The 22,615-nt window shown below is 41.8% G+C and overlaps 1 protein-coding gene, 1 long non-coding RNA gene and 1 pseudogene across 10 annotated transcripts in view; 2 read left to right on the top strand and 1 right to left on the bottom strand.

Annotated features, from left to right (window-relative positions):
- The window catches only part of PIP5K1B (phosphatidylinositol-4-phosphate 5-kinase type 1 beta), a 375,712-nt gene that overhangs the window by 335,256 nt on the left and 17,841 nt on the right, over positions 1-22,615 (top strand). For all 9 annotated transcript variants that reach the window (XM_054501563.2, XM_054501566.2, XM_054501564.2 and 6 more), the window contains one exon: positions 22,023-22,140. In XM_054501563.2, coding sequence (XP_054357538.1) covers positions 22,023-22,140 — 118 coding nt within the window. The remainder of the gene's footprint in view (positions 1-22,022; positions 22,141-22,615) is intronic.
- On the bottom strand, positions 2,907-8,750 carry LOC134737898 (uncharacterized). Its single transcript, XR_010123311.1, has 2 exons — positions 6,862-8,750; positions 2,907-3,812 (listed from the first exon to the last, which is right to left on the bottom strand). It is a non-coding gene; the product is annotated as an uncharacterized LOC134737898 (long non-coding RNA).
- On the top strand, positions 15,851-17,522 carry LOC129044042 (putative uncharacterized protein encoded by LINC00269; annotated as a pseudogene).

Below are 22,615 nucleotides of genomic sequence, written 5' to 3' on the forward strand. Positions count from 1 at the left end.
ACTTTAAGAGTGAAATCTCCAAGCACTGAACCTCTCCAAGATTCTCTACTGGATTTCACGCTGCCTGTCTTGCCTGTGTCATGCTGGGGGTTTTATTTGTAGAGGGAGGCATTGTAAGGGAGGTTATATATTTACTATCCGGCCAAACCTGGGTTGGAAACCTGTGTCTTTGGGCACAGTGCTTAGCTTCTGAGGGCCTCATGTGCTTCATGTGTGCAACTGGGATGATAATACCTACCCTGATGGGTTGTTAAAACTGTAAATGAGGCTGGGTGTGGTGGCTCACACCTGTAATCCCAGCACTTTGGGAGGCCGAGGCGGGCAGATCATGAGGCCAGGAGATCGAGACCATCCTGGCTAACACAGTGAAACCCCATCTCTACTAAAAATACAAAAAATTAGCCAGGCACCTGTTGTCCCAGCTACTCGGGAGGCCGAGGCAGAAGAATGGCGTGAACCCAGGAGACGGGGCTTGCAGTGAGCCGAGATCACGCCACTGCACTCCAGCCTGGGCAACAGAGCGAGACTCCGCCTCAAAAAATAAAAATAAAAACTGTAAATGAGATAATATATGTATGTAAAGTGGCAGGCTCAGAGCCTCAATCAGGGGAAGCTATTACTATTATTAGGGGTGTTGATTGTGTCATCATTTGATCGCAGGCACAGTATGCTTGGAAATGTAGAATTTTTTATTCAACAGTACTAGGGGAAGAAAAAAAAACCACAGACTCAGATTTTTAAAACAAGACTTTGCCATTTATAAGAAATTGCCAGAAGGTAGAAGAAAAATGCTCACCAGCCCAGAGTCTAGGACCACCCATTTTCTTAATAGGTCAACACTGTGAGATATCTTCTGTACCTGAGCATATCCTCCCACCCGAGGCCCTTCCGGGAATTGCTTTATGATCTACCGGAAAGAAAGCCTTGTTCTCATAAGTAAACAAACTTCAGTGGGGAAGACTGATAATAAACATTGAGAAAAGGTCAAATATACATTTGGAAACAAGGGGAATCAGTGTTTGTTCAGAAGAACAAAAGAGAATGTGACTTTAGAAAATCCGTAAAAGGGTCTTAATGGCTGTTCAAGTGAGTAACATTGAGGACATATTTGTTGAATTTCTAATTCACAGGACATGAAATTTTTTTAGTTGTGGAGGTTGGATTTTTTCATTAAAAAATAGCCCTTACTTACCCCAACACCCTTACTTTAGAAATTGGAAAACCAGGGTGCATAGAGGTGACATTACTTACTTAACATCACACAGATAGGTAGTAGCAGAATCAAGACCAGAATCTAGTTCTTCAACTCTGAATCCAGTGACTTTTCCATTGACATGTTCTTATATGTTATAAAGGATGATGGTAACTTTCTAAAATCATTGACTGATAAAATCTAAAATTGTTTAAAGGAGCATGTGGTTTTCCTTAAATTGTTTCTCACTGAAACTCTGTGCCATCCAGAATTATAGCTAGGGTTAATTACATGTTGTCAAGACCAGGCACTACGCCAAGTCTTTTAGATGCGTATTCATTGTGTACTTGTAACAGGGTTGGCCTAAGCTTTGATGATTACCACTAGGGTTTGGTTGTTCCTGGCAATTAGTAGGAAATTGTCCTACCCAAGCAATATGCATGCAGTCATCTGAGATAATCTTTCCCGCAATATGTGGAAAAGTGTTGGTAAGGCAGAGTAGGTCATGAATACCAAGACGGATGGAACTTTTGTTCACCCAAATGTGAACTTTATTCCCTCACTATATATCGTATTCCATACACGATGGTGTGTACCCTTTTTCAGGTTTCCATTTTTAGAATTGAAGAAAACAGGCTGTTGCTTTTAAAAATCATGTTCATTTAAATTGTGTTTTTACTCTCTGTTAAGAAATCACATATGAACATATGGATTTGAGCACCCCCTGCGATTTTTCTGGGGTCCCACCAGGATCTGTGGCTCCCTAACTGATATCCACCTCTCCAGCATGTTGCTAGCAGCCATAGTGACTCCAATGGAAGCAGCAACTTCAAAATATTATGCTAAAATTGGCTCCTAATGTTTTCCTCTTGCCTTCATGCAGTGGCATGCCAGAGCCCACATCTTCTTCCTTGCTAGAGTCAAATTTTGCAAGCCAGTTGTTAAGAACAGCGATTTTTATTATTTATGTATTTATTTATTTATTTTATTATACTTTAAGTTCTGGGATACATATGCAGAATGTGCAGGTTTGTTACACAGGTATACATGTGCCATGGTGGTTTGCTGCACCCTCAACCCATCATCTCCATTAGGTAATTCTCCTAATAATAGAGTGCCCCCCACTCCCCGACAGGCACCAGTGTATGATGTTCCCTTCCCTGTGCCCATATGTTCTCATTATTCAATTCCCACTTACGAGTGAGAACGTGCAGTGTTTGGTTTTCTGTTCTTGTGTTAGTTTGCTGAGAATGATGATTTCCAGCTTCATCCATGTCCCTGCAAAGGACATAAACTCACTCTTTTTTATGGCTACATAGTATTCCATGGTGTATATGTACCACATTTTCTTTATCTAGTCTATCATTGATGGGCATTTCAGTTGGTTCCAGTTATTTGCTATTGTGAATAGTGCTGCAATAAACATACTTGTGCGTGTGTCTTTATAGTAGAATCGTTTATAATCCTTATGGTATATACCCAGTAATGGGATTTTTGGGTCAAATGGTATTTCTAGTTCTAGATCCTTGAGGAACCGCCACACTGTCTTCCACAATGGTTGAACTAGTTTACAGTCCCACCAGCAGTGTAAAAGCATTCCTATTTCTCCACATCCTCTCCAGCATCTGTTGTTTCCTGACTTTTTAATGATCGCCATTCTAACTGGCGTGAGATGGTATTTCATTGTGGTTTTGATTTGCATTTCTCTAATGACGTGATGATGAGCTTTTTTTACTTTTTTTTTTGGTCTCATAAATGTCTTCTTTTGAAAAGTGTCTGTTCATATCCTTTGCCCACTTTTTGATGGGGTTGTTTTTTCTTGTAAATTTGTTTAAGTTCCTTGTAGATTCTGGATATTAGCCCTTGGTCAGATGGATAGATTGCAAAAATTTTCTCCCATTCTTCTCCCATTCTGTAGGTTGCCTGTTCACTCTGATGATAGTTTCTTTTGCTATGCAGGAGCTCTTTAGTTTTATTAGATCTCATTTGTCAATTTTGGCTTTTGTTGCCATTGCTTTTGGTGTTTTAGTCATTAAGTCTTTGCCTATGTCTATGTCCTGAATGGTATTGCCTGGGTTTTCTTCTAGGGTTTTTATTGTTTTAGGTCTTATATTTAAATCTTTAATCCATCTTGAGTTAATCTTTGTATAAGGTATAAGGAAAGGGTCCAGTTTTAGTTTTCTGCATATGGCTAGCCAGTTTTCCCAACACCATTTATTAAATAGGGAATCCTTTCTTCATTGTTTTTGTCAGGTTTGTCAAAGATCAGATGGTTGTAGATGTGTGGTGTTGTTTCTGAGGCCTCTGTTCTGTTCCATTGGTGTATATATCTGTTTTGGTACCAGTACCACGAAGAACAGCCATTTGATTGTTAATAATGGGAGATCGAGGCGGGTGGATCACCTGAGGTCAGGAGCTCAAGACCAGCCTGGCCAACGTGGTAAAACCCCGTCTCTACAAAAAATACAAAAATTAGCTGGGTGTGGTGGTGTGTGCCTGTAGTCCGTTACTTGGGAGCGTGAGGCAGGAGAATCACTTGAACCTGGGAGGCAGGGGTTGTAGTGAGCCAAGACCATACCACTACACTCCGTCCTGGGCGACAGAGCAAGCAAGACTTTGTCTGAAAAAATAAAAATAAAAAAATAAAAACTTTATGTACATACATATATGCACGTGGGTTTTTTCCTAAATGCTGGTTGTTAAGCCTTTACTTGTACACAACTCCTTCTGAGCCAGTCAAGTCTATAACATGTGTTTCTTCATATAATTATCTTCAACGATAATACTAATAACAACTAAAATGTATTGAACACAAGGGACAGATTTTATAACAGTCAGCCTCACTGAATTCTCCCAAATGCTCCAGGGACCAGGAGACAATGAGGAGGGTAAATTCAGGCACCTCCAGCATGAGCAAGGACATCTAATAGGTGCCTCCCAAAGGCAAGCAGATGGTAGACACTTGCACATGTTATTATTTACATCAACCCTGTTGTAAATAACGAGAGTGATTTTTATCACTGTGATAGGGATAAAGAACAAGGTCAGAAAGATAAAGTGACTGCCCAAGCAAGCCCCAGCTAAGTAGTGCTGGTTAGATGGGGAGACTACAAGGCAAGAACTAAAGCCTTCCAGTGCCTGCTCCCACAACAGCTCAGACGTAATACAACAACTTCATCTGTTGCAGTGAACTCCAGCCTGGGCGACAGAGCGAGACTCCATCTCAAAATAATAAAATAAAATAAAATAAAACAAACACATTAACAAGAAAAAAAAATCTAAGGAGAGGCTGTAGATATGTAGATACATCAATGATAAATATTTTGAGAGCATTTTTAGTAATAGCCATTAAGAAATTTTATGTAAATAGGATTTAGACATACCTATGAAAGATAGACATTATCCAAAATAACTAAAGCTTAAATTGGACTCTGAAAATGGATAATTTAGACTTTTTAAGAGTAGGTCAAAAACACAGGAAAAGGGTATATAGTTTCAGTGACAGCTTGTAAACATTAATATTTGTATTTACAAATGGCTAAGCACATTAATACATAACAAGAAGTCAGGTCTATAAACAGTGTAAAATTATGGGGAGCGTGTTTGTGGTTCTTAACCAAGGGCCTAATCATTTATTAGTTTACATATATGTGCTTTCTGGAAGGTAGGATTTATTCAGTGTGATGTGGTAAATGGTTACATATCTGACCTAAGGGTGGAATTCAGAGCTCCTGAACACCAGCCAGGCCCCAGCCTCCTAAGCCAGAATGCTAACCCCTGCAGACACTCTAAACACTAGCACCAGAGCAGTTAGCACCAAGCCAGGAGGCACAGGCAGGGCCTTCAGCAGTGCCCTTTGACCCATATGTTACTCAACATTTTTTTCAGGGTAGGGGAGACAGGGTCTCACACTGTCACCCAGGCTGGAGCACAGTGGCGTGATCTTGGCTAACTGCAACCTTCACCTCCCGGGCTCAAGCGATCCTCCCACCTCAGCTTCCCAAGTAGCTGGAACTACAGGTGTGTGCCACCGTGCCTGGCTAATTTTTTGTAGAAATGGGGTTCCACCCTGTTGCCCAGGCTGGTTTCAAACTCCTGGACTCAAGAAATCCTCCCACCTCGGCCTCCCAAAGTGCTGGGATTACAGGTGTGAGCCACCACACCCAGCCTTCCTCTTCATTCTTATTAAGATGGATCATTCTGGTCCTCAGTCATTCTTAGAAGCATACTATGCTGTTTCTAGACTGCACATCTCACTGCTTTACCATCTCTCTAAGCCAGCATTTCTTAAAAGTATAGGCTCTAGAATCACCTGCTTCAGAAACAAGTTGTTTAAAATGCAGCTTCCTGTTGTCAATTCTAATGCACATTAAAGCTTGAGAACCACTATTTAAGCAATTGGAGTGTTACTAACGTCAGATTCTAACATGCCTAGCCTTGATCCTTAACTTATAGGAAGGGTTTGGGTATATAAAAGAACCACTGCCAGAGATTACTAAAGCTGTACCATGATTTAGAAACCAGAACAAGTATGTCTATCATACTAAACTGCTTATGTTCCTAGTGACTCACGACAGGTGTCGACCTGTATAGCAGAGACCAGTAGCTTCTGTGACATTTTCTGATTAGTCAGATCAGAACTTGTAATTCGTTTGGTGTCAGCCTAGCCACGAATGAGAGAACTTTCCTGTCATTCTGCACCTCTCTGAAGCTAGCAAGGACAGAAAATCAATTCTGCTTATCATTTTCCAATAGCTCTGAACAGTTATAATTACAGTGTACATCTGTGAGAGTGAAGCTGCTTTTCTAATCTGTTTTCATATTATTTTTTCCAGCAGCTTCTGCAGACCTAATAGTAATTTGGGTTTTGACTGAAGGATACCACTTACATGCTGAGGGTGCTCATTTCAACCCTGTGTGTTTTTAGCACATTGACCTGGTGACGACCTGAGTAGAGTCTGAAAGCTAAGGCACAAACACTATCTAGCAATTCCTGGTCACTAATAAAGGTTTAAAAAATGTTTGTTGGGTTTTACTGAAGAAGGGCCTTGCTTTTTGTTCTGGGTTTTTGTTTGTTAGGTTGGCTGGTTTTGAGACAGAGTTTTGCTGTGTCACCCAGGCTGGAGTGCAGTGGCGCGATCACAGCTCGCTGCAGCCTCAGCCTTGTGAACTCAAGCAGCCCTCCCACTCCAGCCTCCCAAGTGGCTGGGACTATAGGTGTGTGCCAGCATGCCCAGCTAATGTTTATATTTTTTGTAGAGACAGGGTTTCGCCATGTTGCCCAGGCTGATCTCAAACTCCTGGACTCAAATAATCCACCTGCCTTAGCCTTCCAAAGTGCTGGGATTACAGGCATGAGCCACTGCACCCAGCCAGGTCTTACTTTTTAAAGACAGAAAATGTAGTGTTTAGCAAGAAATATGAATTGTACTTTTCTTCAGCTGCCTAAAATATAAACTTCCTAAAAGTTAAGGTGTTTATTTATGAATGCATGTCAGTGAGAAGTTCTTTTTTCCCAAGGTGGTGTTATGGAGGGAAGGTCAGTGAGTCAGCCTATTTGCCGAGGCCAGCTTGTCCCTCAGGCATTTATAACACCAGTATTAGTTTGCTAAGCTGCCCTTACAAAGTACCATGAACTGGATGGCTTAAACAACAGAAATTTGTCTCACCATTCTGGAGGCCAGGAGTTTGAAATCCAGATATCAGCAGGGTTTTCCTTCTGAGGCTGTGAAGAAGAATCTGTTCCATGCCTCTCTGCTAGCTTCTGGTGGTGTGCTGGCAATCTTTGACATTCCTTGGCTTGTAAATCTCTGCCTTTATCTTCCATGGAGCTTTCCTTGTGTGTTTGTGTCTCTATGTCCAAATTTCCCCTTTTTATAAGAACACCAGTCATACCGAAGTAGGACACACCCTATTCCAGTATGACCTCATCTAAACTAATTATGTCTGCACCAAACTCATTCCCAAATAGGGTCACATTCTGAGGTACTGGGGGCTAGGACTTAAACATATGAATTTTAGGGAGATGCAATTCAACACATAACAACATTGCTCTGAATAAAGCTTTGTTTTTCTGAGTAATTTTTGTTTGTTTGAATCTGACAGCAGCAAGTATAGAGATTGCAGAGTATCTGGCAGCAAACCACTATCCATGGGAATTATGCCATTGAGGTGTAGTACAGAGAAATAATAGTGCTTAGGCCAGGAATTGTTTCCTGTTCACTGTGTCTTAAACCTTTATTGGTTCCATTAGCTTACACAGCAAAAGGCATTTCCAGTTCAGCATATTGTATTTCCAATATGCCACTCTGATCTCAAACTTTAGTTAGAGAAGACCAACTAAGGCTAAGAATCAAAACTTTTGGAAGCTAGCAAGACCTGATCAAATCCAAACTCCTGATTTTTACAGAGAAGGGAACTGTGGAGTACAGGAAAATTCAATGTCTTACCCAAATACAGCACTCACAGCTACTTAGTGCCACATTGGTACCACAACCCCCACTACCCTGCCTCTTGTTCTAGCTCATTCTTTCACATATTGTACTGCTCCTCTGAGCCACAAGGGCCATCAGTGCCCTATGACAGTGGTCCCCAACCTTTTTGGCACCAGGGACCGGTTTTGTGGAAGACAATTTTTTCATGGATTGAATGGGAGAGTGGGGATGGTTTCAGAATGAAACTGTTCTACCTCAGATCATCAGGCATTAGATTCTCATGAGGGGCACAAAACCTAGATCCCTCTCATGTGCAGTTCACAAGGGAGTTCACGCTCCTTTGAGAATCTAATGCCGCCACTGATCTAACAGGAGGCAGAGCTTAGGCGGTATCTCTCTCACCCACCACTCACCTCCTGCTGTGCGGCCTGGTTCCTAACGGGCCACAGACCAGTAACAGTCTGTGGCCTGGGGGTTGGGGACCCCTGCCCTATGATTCAAAAGGTCCCAATTCCTATTGCCTTCGTGGTGCTTTTCTCTAGCTAGAGAACACAGTCAACCCTGTTTTCAATGTGTGCTGTCTACCTGGGAATGTTTCATGGATGGCCCATACTGCCGTTTTTTAAATCTACCTAAGCCTCACCTCTGGGATCTACCTAAATATATTCTCTCTTAATTCCATGGATATGAGCTCTAGGAAGGGAACTAATTATGATGTTAGACTCTGCCAAATATGAACAGTAAAACACATTGTCCTAGAGAGCAGAAGCCATCCAGTATTGTGAAGCTTAATAGAAATTACTTTGATGGGCCCAGCATGGTGGCTCACGGCTATAATCCCAGCACTTTGGGAGGCCAAGGCGAGCAGATCGCCTGAGGTTGGGAGTTGGAGACCAGCCTGGCCAACCTGGGGAAACCCCGTCTACTAAAAATACAAAAATTAGCCAGGTGTGGTGGTGCTTGCCTGTAATCCCAGCTACGTGGGAGGCTGAGGCACAAAAATCGCTTGAACCCTGGAGGCAGAGGTTGCAATGAGCTGAGATTGGGCTACTGCACTCCAGCCTGGGTGATAGAGCAAGGCTCTGTCTCAAAAAAAGAAAAAGAAATTACTTTGATGGTCAAGGTTTTTATTTTGGTTTGCTGTTGTTGTCGTCTTGGGTGTTATTTTGGTGGGGTATTTTTTTGCATTTATATGTTTCATAATCATATAATTATTGGCTTTTTAACATTTATTATTAATATATATCTCCTCAACTTTGGGGGATTTTTAGGGTTTTTCCCCAGCTTTATTGAGGTATACTTAACAAATAAAAATTATATATATTTAAGGTGATACATTGTAAAATGATTACCACATCAAGCCAATTAACATATCTATCACCTCACGTGGTTATATTTTTTGTGTGGTGAGAACCCTTAAGATCAGCTCTTCTAGCAAATCTTAAGTATACAATACATGATTATTAACTATGGTCATCATGCTGTGCCTCAGATCTCCAGAACTTCCTCATCTGGCATACATTTTGGCCAACACCTCCTCACTTCCTCTTCTCCTTTCCACCAGTAACTATCATTCTAGTCTCTGCTTTTATTAGTTCAGCTTTCTTAGATTTTACAAATGAGTTCACGCAGTGTTTTTCTTTTTGTGTCTGGCTTATTTCACTTAGCATAATGTCCTCCAGGTTCATCCATCTTGTTGCAAATGGCAGAATTTCCTTCTCTTTTAAGGATGAATACTATTCATTTGTATATGTGTACCACATTTTCTTTAACCATTCATCAAATAAGGCACACTTAGGTTGTTGCCCCAACTTTTTGGGAAGCTCCCTCAGTTGGTGTTCTGACCATGTCTGCTTATTTTTTGGTTTAAGCCCAGCACTTGGAATGAAGTAGGCACACAGTATACATTTGAACGGATGATTGGTAGTTTTGTAGGGAGAAAAGCAGATACTGTTTATTATGCTGACAGTTCATTATTAAAGTAAAATTTATATATAGTAAAAATGCAGAAATCTTTATAGTTCCATAAATTTTGAAAAATATGTACCCAAGTTACCATCACCCAGATCAAGATAAAGAACATTCCCCCATCCCACCAGCAAGTTCCCTTCTGCCCCTTCTTAGATGTGACCCCAATGGCTTTTCTCCTTTGTGTTTTCCTGGAAGCTTTCTAGGTTAGCTTTCACATTTTGTCGGTGATCCATCTCAAATTAATTTCTGTATATGATATGAGTGGGGGTGTCAAAGGTTTCTGTTGTTACGCTTTAACATCTATTCCTTGTTCCTTTGATGAAATCAAATAATCAAGACTTGTCTATAGAAATAGATTTGTCATTGGGAAATGGATCTCTGTATCTCTTTTTCTCTTTTATAATTGAACCGTGGTTGCTGAGGATAACTTAGAAACACAGGAAAGGGCTAATTTTCTGCAGTGATTGGATGGCTCAAGGCAATATGTGTAGGACATGTTACTCCAGTCAGACATACGTTCAAATCCAAATGCCACCAGAGGTGAGACAAGATAGTCTTAATACTCGAATGTACAAAATAAATAGCCAGAGACCTCACCTAACAGGGTTCTTTTTAATGAGTAAATGACATAACATGTGTAATACAGTCATCGCAGTATAAACATCATAGTCAATGATGCCTGCTAGCTTTACACCTGTGCTTGTGTGTGTACATGTTGGGGTATGATATTGGAAAGAAAAACAAATCTCACAGAGATATATGATGAAAAAGGTCCCTGAACTTGGATGAGGGTTCCTCTTTGAAAAGGTTTGTCCCTCCAGCCACCCCCACACACACAGTCACTCCCCTCAAAGGGAGAGGAGGCCCTCTTCTCACCTCTGAGGCTGCTCATGGCAGGAGCTCAGTCACTGCCAGTTCTCTGAACCATCGTGGCTTCTGTCCTCACAATGAATAAACCTGGAAACACACTGTTTGAGTCTCTTCCTGCCTATGGGTTGTAAGTGCTGCTGTCTGAGCTGTGCCTGCAGCAGGCTTCATGCTTCTGGTGCTCACTGAGGGAAGGGGAGCCATTGGTTGATACCAGGAGAGAGCCTGCTGCTCTGCTGCCTTCATTAGAAACAGGCAGTCTCCTTGTCTAAAAATAGCAAAAGTGAGAGAGTGGGGAAGAGCAGCAGCCATGCTCAGGGCTGAAAGTGAGAAAGGCAGAAATAAGCAGATCTCTGAAAGCCTCTTGTATGGTGGCAGGCGGCTAAGCATTCTGGGTGCAGTGACTGTGGTCAAAGCTTTTCTACTTCCCTGGGTCCGTGTTGGGGGGGTCTTGTAGATGTGCCCACACACTCAGCCAAGGGCTGAGCATGAAGGAGCCGCTCTGTCCTGGCAGGAGCATGAGATGTGCCACACGCTGATACTGTCCAGGCTGCCACAGGAGCTCTAGTGCTAGTGCTAGTGCTTGAGAATTTCCACACCCTGTAGTATCCTCACCCACTCCCTGCCCCAACCAAAGGTGAGCTTTTTCCCAGTGGGGCACAAGGTGTTGGTTTGACCATCACTTCAGAAGCCCCTGGGTCACGCTGGAATGGGCTTGCCCATAAGCAGAGTGTGGCTCTGGTACTAAACAAGTCTTTGCAGCCATTAAGTGAGACCAGGCTGTATTTGTGGGTTTTCTCTGCAGGTAAAGCTTTCCTGTCTACATTTGTTATCAGTTAATGTTCTGGTAGCTAAACTAAGAGCAGAAAAGGAATTCTTTCCAAGGTCTTACAATAAATCTGTCTATGCAAGCAGACCTCATCAAAGCCCCATGAAAACAGGCAGAGTCTCAGAGGTAAGAGTCCTGTTGATACTCCTGTTTGCTTATCCAAAAGAGCTTTACCCTGTCTTGGCCTTTATTTCTCTTGCACTATCCAAACTGATCCTCTTGCTGGCCTTGTGAGATGGGCTGGGCATCTTTCCCACCCACAGATGAGGAACCAGGAGCTTAGTGTCATAACTTGCCCAGCATTGTAACCAGTAATCAGAGACGCAGAGCTTGTATCGAGGCCTCTGCCCTTCGCCTGGATATTCTCTGAGGTTTCTTCCCCACATGACAGTTTCTGAAGGGCAAAAACCTCCTAACATGAAGCAGCCTAAAATGTGGCATGAATTTAAGCAAACTTAGGGGGAAAAAAAAAAGACTCCATTTAACTTTGATTTGGGAAACATTTTTCTTTGCATGACCCAGCAATTATGACTCTGAACCCAGAGAGGGAAATATAACCCTAACTCACTGTTGGCCTGGCAGTATACAATATTTATATAGTCACCATACTATAAACTCCATGTGTCGATTTTCTAATTTTAGAGCCAATCTGTGGACAAAGAGGGAGCAATTTTGTTATAGCTGCAAGATAGGATATAAATATGAACAGCCCTGACAAAGTAGAGATAAAAGTTGTTTGGTTTTTTTTAAGTGTGTCTAATATAAAGTGAGAGGGGAAAGCAGGGACAAAGACGAAATAATGTGGGGAGTTAAAGGATATGGTATGTGGTTGATGGAATTAAAAAGCTCACTAGGTATGTTATTTACAGTTACAAAATAAAATATAAATAGCAAATGTTGAGAGAAGACATGGGGTAGAAGAGGGTAAATGTCCCTCATAGTGAATCAATGGATGCTCCCTTAGGTTAAGAATCTTTTAACCATTCATCAAAAGACATGAAGGGAATCTCCAGAAAATATTAAAAGAGAAATCCCAAAAAGGGCTGCTGCCCCTAGGGAATGGCGGAGGGTGGGGGTGGGGAGGAGGGCAGGAGGTTGTTGCTTTTCATCAGAAGTCATCTGTGTTGTGTGCTTTATTATGATATTTATTACTTTGATTAAAACAAACTGAGGCAGTGAGAGAATGACTTTTAAAAGACAAAAACTGTGGATAGTACCATATGTTCCCTCAACAAATGCTCTCATGAGAATTAGCTATAAAACACTCATTAGGTCTGCAAACAGAAATCAGAGTGTTCCAGGCTATAAAATTATCAATGACTGTTTTCAGCAGTCCAGCCAGGCTAATGCTCTCCAATGAAGCCAAACTAATACTGCTGATAACCAAAATAATCTTTTTTTTTTTTTTTCTGTAAATGACAGAGGCCTGTGTGGCATCAGGGTGCCATTAACGTTCCCTCCTAGAGAGACAGCCAGGAAGAAAAATCGCTCCTCCTGTACTGCTCTCACCCGTGAGAAGTTTATGACTTGTTCGGAGAGCAGAGCACAGAGCCGTGGAAGAGTATTGGCAGTTTCTGTGTTTTTACAAGGGAAGAACATAGCTGAGTAGATTAACAGTTTCCTGTGTGGCTTGTTGCAAATTACATGCAATTAGCCCTCAGACAGCCTGAATCGAGAGAATTGTGGCAAAACTTGATGGTGCAGAACCTAGGCAGGCAGCCAGACTCCTAAACCCAGTCACATAAATTTGCTTCTATAACTGGATCTTCCCAAGCCACAAGTCTGAGAAATGGTGGGCACTCTGACCTGACCACTAGATTTTCAGGACATTCCTCCCAAGAGAGGTATCCTTGCTTCTAAGTGACCCCTAAAACAGAACCTAGGAAACTCTCAGCCAGATAAATTAGAAATTGATTCTAAATAGGCTTGTGCCCAGGAAATCAACAATGCAGTAAAAATATCAGGATAAAAGCAAGAATACTTCCCAAAGTCAGAACTGAGGAGCAATGAATATTAAATTGATCAATGGCATAGACATTTAAATGAAAATCCTTTTTTTAAATGTATATTACTGGCCAGGCACGGTGGCTCACGCCTGTAATCCCAGCACTCTGGGAGGCTGAGGTGGGTGGATCGCCCAAGGCCAGGAGTTCAAGACCAGCCTGGCCAACATGGTGAAACCCCATCTCTACTAAAAATACAAAAAAAAAAAAGTAGCTGGGCATGGTGGTGCGCACCTGTAGTCCCAGCTACTTGAGAGGCTGAAGCAGGAGAATCGCTTAAGCCCAGGAGATGGAGGTTGCAGTGAGCCGAGATTGCACCACTGTACTCAAGCCTGGGTGACAGCGAGACTCCATCTCAAAAAAAAAAAAATTACATTACCTTTACTGCTTGGGGCATCTTCAAGAGAAGACTTTGCTGTAGACTATGGATGCGTTTATTTGAATTAGATGACTTATTCTTGCATTATCTCCTTACTCTTTTGATAATTACATTTCATTATTTTTTAAGCCACAATGGACATTCACATACATATTCCTGCGTACAGTTTATAGGTTCTTAGGCCTAGGTAAGACTTTATGTCCTATGTGAAACATTTCTTGATTAGGAAAGTTACACCTTTCTCTTCAGTAATGCATATAACCTTTACTAATCTCTCTTTGCTAAAAATAATGTGACAATGTTAAACTGAAATATTTTTAGTATCTGTTTTGGCTGAGGCCCAAAACAAAAGTAAATGTGAGACTATAGCACTTGCAAAGGTCAAAACTGGTTTTTGAATGGCAGAAAATCAGCTCTACAGCTCTCAGCTGACTACCCACCTCCAGCCTTTAAAAGAGGTTATTGAGGCCAAGAAAAGAGTGGCAGTTAGAATGTGATCTTTAGAGAGAACTGTTGATCAGAGGTGTCTGTCCCCACCCAGGGACACTTGAGAGGGCTTGATAAGTGTCCTGTGGAGGATGTGGCTCATGCCTGAGATCCTGTGATGGCAGAGCAAAGAGAGTTTGCTGTTTGGAGTTGGCCTCTGCTACTCACTTCCTATCTTTTTTCTGTGTGTGTTTTTCTTTTCTCCTTAGCACTTTTGACCAACATAATACATATTTTAAATACTTATCTCATTGTCTGTCTTCTTTAATACTATGTAAGTTCCATCAGGCACAGACTTTTAAAATTTGATCTCTGTATTCTAGGTGCTAGAATCCATTCTAGGTGCAACGTGCATACATGGATACTCAATAACTATTTGCAGCTGGGAGCAGTAGTAGCTCATGCCTGTAATGGCAGTGTATTACAGGCCTGTGTGGCTTGTTGCAAATTATGTGCAATTAGCCCTCAGACAGTCTGAATCGAGAGAACTGTAGCAAAACTTAATGGTGCAGAACATCGGCAGGCAGCCAGACTCTTAAACTCTTGGCCTTTGGGATGATCACTTGAGCCCAGGAGTTTGACACCAGCCTTGGCAATATAGGGAGACCTCATCTCTACCAAAAAATTTTTAAAAAGAAAAACCAGGCATGGTGGCACATGCCTGTAGTCCCTGCTACTTGGGGGCTGAGGCAGGAGGATCATTTGAGCTCAGGAGTCCAAGGCTGCAGCGAGCCAAGATTGCAACACTGCACTCCAGCCTGGATGACAGAGCAAGACCATGTCTCTAAAAAAATACAAATTAAATAACTAAATATTTGCATCCTACATTCATTACCACAAATCACTCCAACAACTCTACTCGTTCTGTATTATTATTCTCATTTTACATATGGGAAACTGGAGCTCTTACTCAGAAGGGTTAAGAAACTTACCCAATATCTCATACAACTAAGTCCAAGAGCCAGAAATGAAAGTCAGATTCATCTGATTCCAAAGCTTATGCTCTGCCTGTTAATGCTTTCTCAGCTCAGGTGTTTGTTTCCTGAAAATGTATTCTCATCCTTTTTTGGGTGCTAGATAGTATGTAATCTAAGATTTTTAGGCAAGTAACATGCCATTCTGTGCTCTGGTCTCACTTGGTAGATCCTGCATAATGAGGATAACAAATAGAAAGATTAATTAATCGGTTATGTAGCTTACACTCAATACCAAGACAATAATAATTTCAGATTATTCAGAATACATTTAATGGTACTTTACTATATAAATGCCTGATTATTCATTTAGGGCTGTATATTCTCCCAAATTCTTTTATATGTATAATTTGGTTTAAATACTAAATTGTTGGAAGCTTAAGTAGCGTTATTTTCATTGTTCAATATTAATATCCATTGTTTTAAATATGTTGTTTTGGAAAGCATATTTTGCTTACTTTTCCTCAAAACTTTCTGTTCATTGTTACTCTTCCCAAAAGAACAAAGATCTCCATAGCTCACACCAAACATCATATACCATATTTGTTTTTGTGGGTATTCTGTAATTATTTTGCAAGCTCCTAGGCACATTTGCCTACACTACCTTTGTTTCTGCAATGACAAATTTCTAAAATGTTAGCAGCAATGACTGTAAAAAAGGGTAGTTAATTGGAAAACAGAGTTCAGATCCTAACTGTGTTCAGGGACCATGTAACCCAGGCAAGCCGCTGCACCTCCCTGGGTCTCATCCTGGAAGTAGAGATGTTGGGCAGACACATGGGGAGGGATGGTGCGCATGAGTGTAACAGGCTGGGTGGGATGCTCGAGTGAGGTGGGGACCCTGCAGCAATGCAGAGGACATGCTCGGTCTAGGGAAGGCAGCTGCAATCTCACTGCTACTCAGAAATGTAGGCTTACAGTTGGCCACTCTTCTCATGTCTCAAAAGAAACTGGGTTTTTGTGGGAATTTCCTTTTCCTCAATTTGGCAATAATTCAAACTAAAATCTCTTCTTTTTTTTTTTTTTTTTTGAGACAGAGTCTCACTCTGTCACCCAGGCTGGAGTGCAATGGTGCGATCTCGGCTCACTGCAACCTCCGTCTTCCAGATTCAAGCAATTCTCCTGGCTCAGCCTTCCAAGTAACTGGGATTACAGGCACCCACCACCACGCCTGGCTAATTTTTGTATTTTTAGTAGAGACAGGATTTCGCCATGTTGGCTAGGCTGGTCTTGAACTCCTGACCTCAGGCGATCCGCCTGCCTCAGCCTCCCAAAGTGCTAGGATTACAGGCATGAGCCACCACACCTGGCCAACAGATCTCTTCTTCAAAACATAGTTCTTCCAGCCAGACTGGGTTTGTGGGACAGCAGTGTGTAACCTCTGGGCAGGACATCCCCAGGATGGAGGTGCTCTGGCCCATGCCTGCACTATACCAGCATGTACCCTGGGACATTGCAGATGGCTTCCCAGGCCTCCACGGGCCTGCACTCACAGTCTCTTCACCAGAGAGCTCGAAATCTCAGAACCCAACTCTCGCTCATGTCATCAAGCCAGAGACATGAGTCTGCTTTTCTGTCTCCTTAGATTTGTCTGTTCTTAGACATTTTGCATAAATGAAATTATGTAATATGTGGTCCTCTTATGACTGGCGTCTTTCACTTGGCATAATGTTTTCAAGGTTTCCTCATGTTGTTGCATATATCAGCGCTTTATTCTTTTTATTACTGAGTTATATTCCATTTTATGAATTATTTGTCCATTCATCAGTTGGTGGACGTTTGAGTTGTTTCCACTTTCTGGCTACTATGAATAATGCTACTGCAAACATTCATATACAAGCTTGTGTGTGGACATGTTTTCATTTTTCTTGGATATGTATGTGGGAGTGGAATTGGTGTATCATATTGCTTTGAGGACAGACCAAAGAGTTCTCTGAAGTAGCTGCACCGTTTTATCAAATACATTCCCATCAGCAGTGTATGAGGGCTTCAGTTGCTCTACCTCCTCTCCAACAAGTTGTATTTTCCTGATTTTCTATGATAACTATCCTAGTAGTTGTGAAAGTGGTATCTCACTGTAGTTTTGATTTGCATTTTCCTTATGACTAAGGATACTAAGGATCTTTTTATATGCTTATTGACCATTCATGTCTTCTTTGGAGAACTCTCCAGATTCTTTGCTCATTTTTAAATTTGGTTATTTGCCTTTTTATTGCTAAGTTATAAGAGTTCTTTATATAATCTGGATACGTCTCGATGAGCCTCATTTTTGTCACCCAAATTTAATGATATTCAAAATATTCTACTTACTAAGGAAACTATTCTGTGTGAAAAACAGTATAAATAACAAAGTTTAAAAAAAAAAGAAAGATGCCCATTTGATTTTATCAAATTTTGACCTTATGATACTAAGTAAATCTGATATTTCTTTTTTCTGTAATCATACTATATTTTAGCTAAAATAATTGATAACTGTACCTGTCAAGTCTCAAATAATATTCTAATTAATTTTTGTATGTTAATTTTGTCTTAACCATGCCAGTGGCTTACTCATAGCTTCCAAAAATAAAAGGTAAATCTTAGATTGAAAAATACTTTCAAAGTGGGTGGGTTTGCCTCTAGGGAGGAGAATGCTGGATCACAAGAGGGCAGGAGAAAGAGAATTACTTTCTGCTATATTTTACACTTATATGCATGTAGCATCGTTTAAAAAAAAATAAATTTTGGAGGCTGGGCACTGTGGCTCATGCCTGTAATCGCAGCACTTTGGGAGGCTGAGGCGGGTGGATCACCTGAGGTCAGGAGTTCAAGACCAGCCTGGCCAATATGGCAAAACCCCGTCTCTACTAAAATATGAAAATTAGCTGGGTGGGGTGGCATGCGCCTGTAATCTCATTTACTCAGGAGGCTAAGAGAGGAGAATCACTTGAACCCAGGAGGCGGAGGTTGCAGTGAACCGAGATCTCGCCATTGCACTCCAGCCTGGGTGACAAGAGTGAAATTCTGTCTCAAAAAAATTAATTAATTAATTAATTAATTAATTAATTTTGGGGCCAGGCGTGGTGGCTCATGCCTATAATCCCAGCACTTTGGGAGGCTGAGGTGAGCAGATCATTTGAGGCCAGCAGTTCGAGACCAGCCTGGCCAACAGTGAAACTCTGTCTCTACTAAAAATACAAAAATTAGCCAGGCATGGTGGCAAGTGCCTATAATCCCTGCTACGGAGCCTGAGGCAGGAGAATCACTTGGACCTGGGAGGCGGAGGTTGCAGTGAGCCAAGATCGTGCCATTGCACTCCAGCCTGGGCAACAGAGCAAGACTCCATCTCAAAATAAATACTAAAACATAAATTTTCAGCAAAATTTAAATGTGGACTATTGTATTAGTCCATTTTCACACTGCTGATAAAGACATACCCAAGACTGGGAAGAAAAATAGGTTTTATGGACTCATAGTTCCATGTGGCTGGGGAGGCCTCACAATCATGGCGGAAGGCTAAAGGCACTTCTTACATGGCAGTGGCGAGGGAGAATGAGAGAGAAGCAAAAGCGGAAACCCCTTATAAAACATCATATCTCATGAGACTTATTCACTACCATGAGAACAGCATGGGGGAAACTGCCTCCATGATTTAATTATCTCCCACCAGGTCCTTCCCCCAACACATGGGAATTATGAGAGTACAATTCAAGATGAGATTTGGATGAGGGGGGACACAGACCCAAACCAGATCAACTATAGATCAGATCATAGTATTATATCATTTTACATTTCCTGATTTCGATAATTGTACTGTATTATATAAAAGGATGTCCTTGTTTTTAGGAAATTCACACTGATGGGCTTATGGGTAAAGGAATGACTTGTATGCAATTTAGTCTCCCCAAACAGTTCAGGGAAAAAATGCTTATGGGTATTTATAAATAAATAATGACAAAGCAAATATGGTCAAATGATAGGAAGGGTATCCTGGACTTTTCAGCATTCCTTCCCTTTTTCTGTGAGTTTAAAGTTATTTCAAAATTAAAGTTTAAAAAAATAAAAATTTAGAAAGAAAGATACTTCCGGAATATTCTTTTATATATAAGAGCTTCTAGAATATTCTTATATATTTGATATATATTAACATATTTGATACACTTAATATTAGGAAAGAAATAAAAATCATAAATAAAAACTCAAGAATGGAAAAACCTAGTTTTTTTTGGATTTTGTTTTTCTTTTTTTTTTTTTTTTTTGAGATGGAGTCTCACTCTGTCACCCAGTCTGGAGTGCAGTGGCGCAATCGTGACTCACTGCAACCTCTGCCTTCCGGGTTCAAGTGATTCTCTTGCCTCAGCCTCCCGAGTAGCTGGGATTACAGGCGTGTGCCACCACTCCCAGCTAATATTTTGTATTTTTAGTAGTGATGAGGTTTCACCATATTGGCCAGGCTGCTGCCAAACTTCTGACCTCAGATGGATCTGCCCGCCTTGGCCTCCCAAAGTGCTGGGATTATAGGCGTGAGCCATCGCGCCCAGCCTCTTTATGACTTTTGTAATCAGGAAAAATACAAGTGAACCTTACTTCTTAAGATCCACACAATTTGCTGTGCATGGTGGCTCATGCCTGTAATCCCAGCATTTTGGGAGGCCAAGGTGGGTGAATCACGAGGTCAGGAGTTTGAGACCAGCCTGGCCAACATGGTGAAACCCCATCTCTACTAAAAATACAAAAATTAGCGGGACGTGGTGGCGGGAGCCTGTGATCCCAGCTGCTTGAGAGGCTGAGGCAGGAGAATCGCTTGAGCCCAGGAGGCAGAGATTGCAGTGAGCGAAGATCGTGCCATTGCACTCCAGCCTGGCTGACAGAACAAGACTCCGTCTCAAAAAAAAAAAAAAATCCACACTATTCTTTTAACAAGTTTTTTTTTAATATTAAAAAGGTAAGGGCTTCTAATATTTCACATATCTTCAATTAATAGGTAAATATATACAAAGACAGAATTATGTGCAGTTCCCAGGTTCCCAGACTCGGGAAAGACAGAGATTATAATGTCCTCAGTGGCCTCCTGTTCAGCTTGGAGGCTTAGACAGGAACCTCAGAGGATGACTTTAGATGGGGAGTTTTCAGAAGAGGTGAGCTCTGATCTAAACCTGGAAGGGGTCGCAGAGGAAGAGGAGAGATGAAGCCCACCTTCCCCAGCCCTGCCCTCAGCTCTACCACGCAGGGAAGACCATAGGCTGCTGTTGGTTCCCTCCACATGGCCAATGGCCAGCCTTCTGCCAACAATCCCAACACCAATATCACACTCTTCTCCATTTTTTTTTTCTCAAATATTTTGTTCCTGCAAAACCTTTCCATGGCAAATTTCCACAGGTTAAAAACATAACTTTGATTTCAATGGGGAAAAATTTTGTATATCCATGAGCCCCTGAATTAATACCCAATGTTAACACTATAAAAATGGAGCAAGCTGGGCACAGTGGCTCACATCTGTATTTCTGGCACTTTGGGAGGCTGTGGTGGGCGGATCACCTGAGGTCAGGAGTTCAAGACCAGCCTGGCCAACATGATGAAACCTCGTGTCTACTAAAAATACAAAAATCAGCCAGGCATGGCGGTGCATGCCTGTGATCGCAGCTACTCGGGAGGCTGAGGCAAGATAATCACTGGAACCCAGGAGGCGGAGATTGCAGTGAGCTGAGATCACGCCACTGCACTCCAGCCTGGGCAACAGAGCAAGACTCTGTCTCAAAAAAAAAAGAAAAAAAAAAAGAGGACCAGTTACTTCAACAGTTTCAACAGTTAACACTGGTTATATCACAACAAAACAACGGTGGCTTCTCTTCAGATGACTCTCCAATATAATGTCTACCTGCATTCCTTTGGCTTTTGGTATTGTCGTAGTTACTAAGGGTGTGCTCCAGCTATCCTCACAGAGGACGTAACACAATGCTCTGTGTTTGTATGGTTCACTGCTACTCCAACCAGCAGCGTTAGCATCACCTGGGAACTTGTCAGAAATGCAAATCCATGGGCTCTATGCCAGACTCTGGCTCAGAAGCTTTGTGGGAGGGATCCAAGAAATTTCATTCTAACCAGCCCACCAGGGGATTCTGAGGCACATGTAAGTTTGAGAACCACTGATGTAACTGAAAAAGAAAAAAAAAAGAGTAAAAAGGGGAAAAAAAGAAAAATCATCAGTGCTAATGATGCACAAGGTTATCTTTTGTAAACTAGGGTAGTGTAAATACTGTAAATTGAAGCAGCAAGAACCAATCATTCAAAGTCAAAGATAACTAATGAGCCCCTAGATTCACATCCTCCTGCCACTCACAAGGCATGGGACCCACAAATCCCCTCTCCCAAATGCAAGGAGGTATCTCATGTGCTGGTAGAGAGAGAAAATACACTTCTAGTAAAACCGAATACTTTTTTTTTTTTTTTTGAGACGGAGTCTCACTCTGTTGCCGGGCTAGAGTGCAGTGGTGCGATCTCAGCTCACTGCAACCTCCGCCTCTTGAGTTCCAGCGATTCTTCTGCCTCAGCCTCCTGAGTAGCTGGGACTACAGGTGCACGCCACCACACCCAGCTAATTTTTGTATTTTTAGTAGAGACAGGGTTTCACCATGTTGGCCAGGATGGTCTTGATCTCTTGACCTCGTGATCTGCCTGCCTCAGCCTCCCAAAGTCCTGGGATTACAGGCATGAGCCACCACGCCTGGGCTAAAACCGAATTCTTTAAACTCAAGTGACCATGTCTCCAGGCATAACCATATTTCCTTCAAATTCTCAAAATTGTTTATCCCCAAAAGCTGCCCACCTCACCCTCTTTAGGACTTTGGAGGTGTCTTTAGATTTTGTTCCGGGGGCCTCATGCTCATCATTCATCTTTATTTTTCCAGCAAAGGGTTACCTTCCAGTTCAACATTTACCTTGGAAGAGGGGACCATCTACTTGACTGCTGAGCCCAACACTCTGGAAGTGCAGGATGACAATGCTTCTGTGCTTGACGTCTATTTAGTAAGTAATTTTTTAGTTTACTCTCCTCCGCTTTTGGTTTGTAAATGGATCCAGGCCATGGCTTACACAAGAACAAGTTCAATAAAACCAGGCATGCTTGGGTTTTAAAAGAAATGATGGCACCCTTTCACTTATGCAAATGGTGCTTCTTTTCACAAGCAATGTTTTCCTACAATTTATTACACAAAAGAACATCTAGGTCAATACGAAATCACCACGTATAACAAAGGGGAGAACGAATCCTCTAAAGTTGAGGCAAAGTAGGGATCCTTAGTGTTCTTCCCAACGAGGTAATGTTTCCCTTTGACTCAGCCGTGCTCCCTGATGTTTGAATCTTCTGCGTGTTGGCGTTGCTCCCTTGGTAAGTTAGTAGGCCAAGAGGCGCAGAACTGGGTCATGGGAAGAACCCAAATTCAGTGCTGGAGAATCTTGGCTGATTCTCTCCTCAGTTGTCACCAACCAGCTGTGTGATTTG

The sequence above is a fragment of the Pongo pygmaeus genome, chromosome 13 (assembly GCF_028885625.2).
Source record: "Pongo pygmaeus isolate AG05252 chromosome 13, NHGRI_mPonPyg2-v2.0_pri, whole genome shotgun sequence".
In the NCBI taxonomy this organism is placed as follows: Eukaryota; Metazoa; Chordata; class Mammalia; order Primates; family Hominidae; genus Pongo; species Pongo pygmaeus.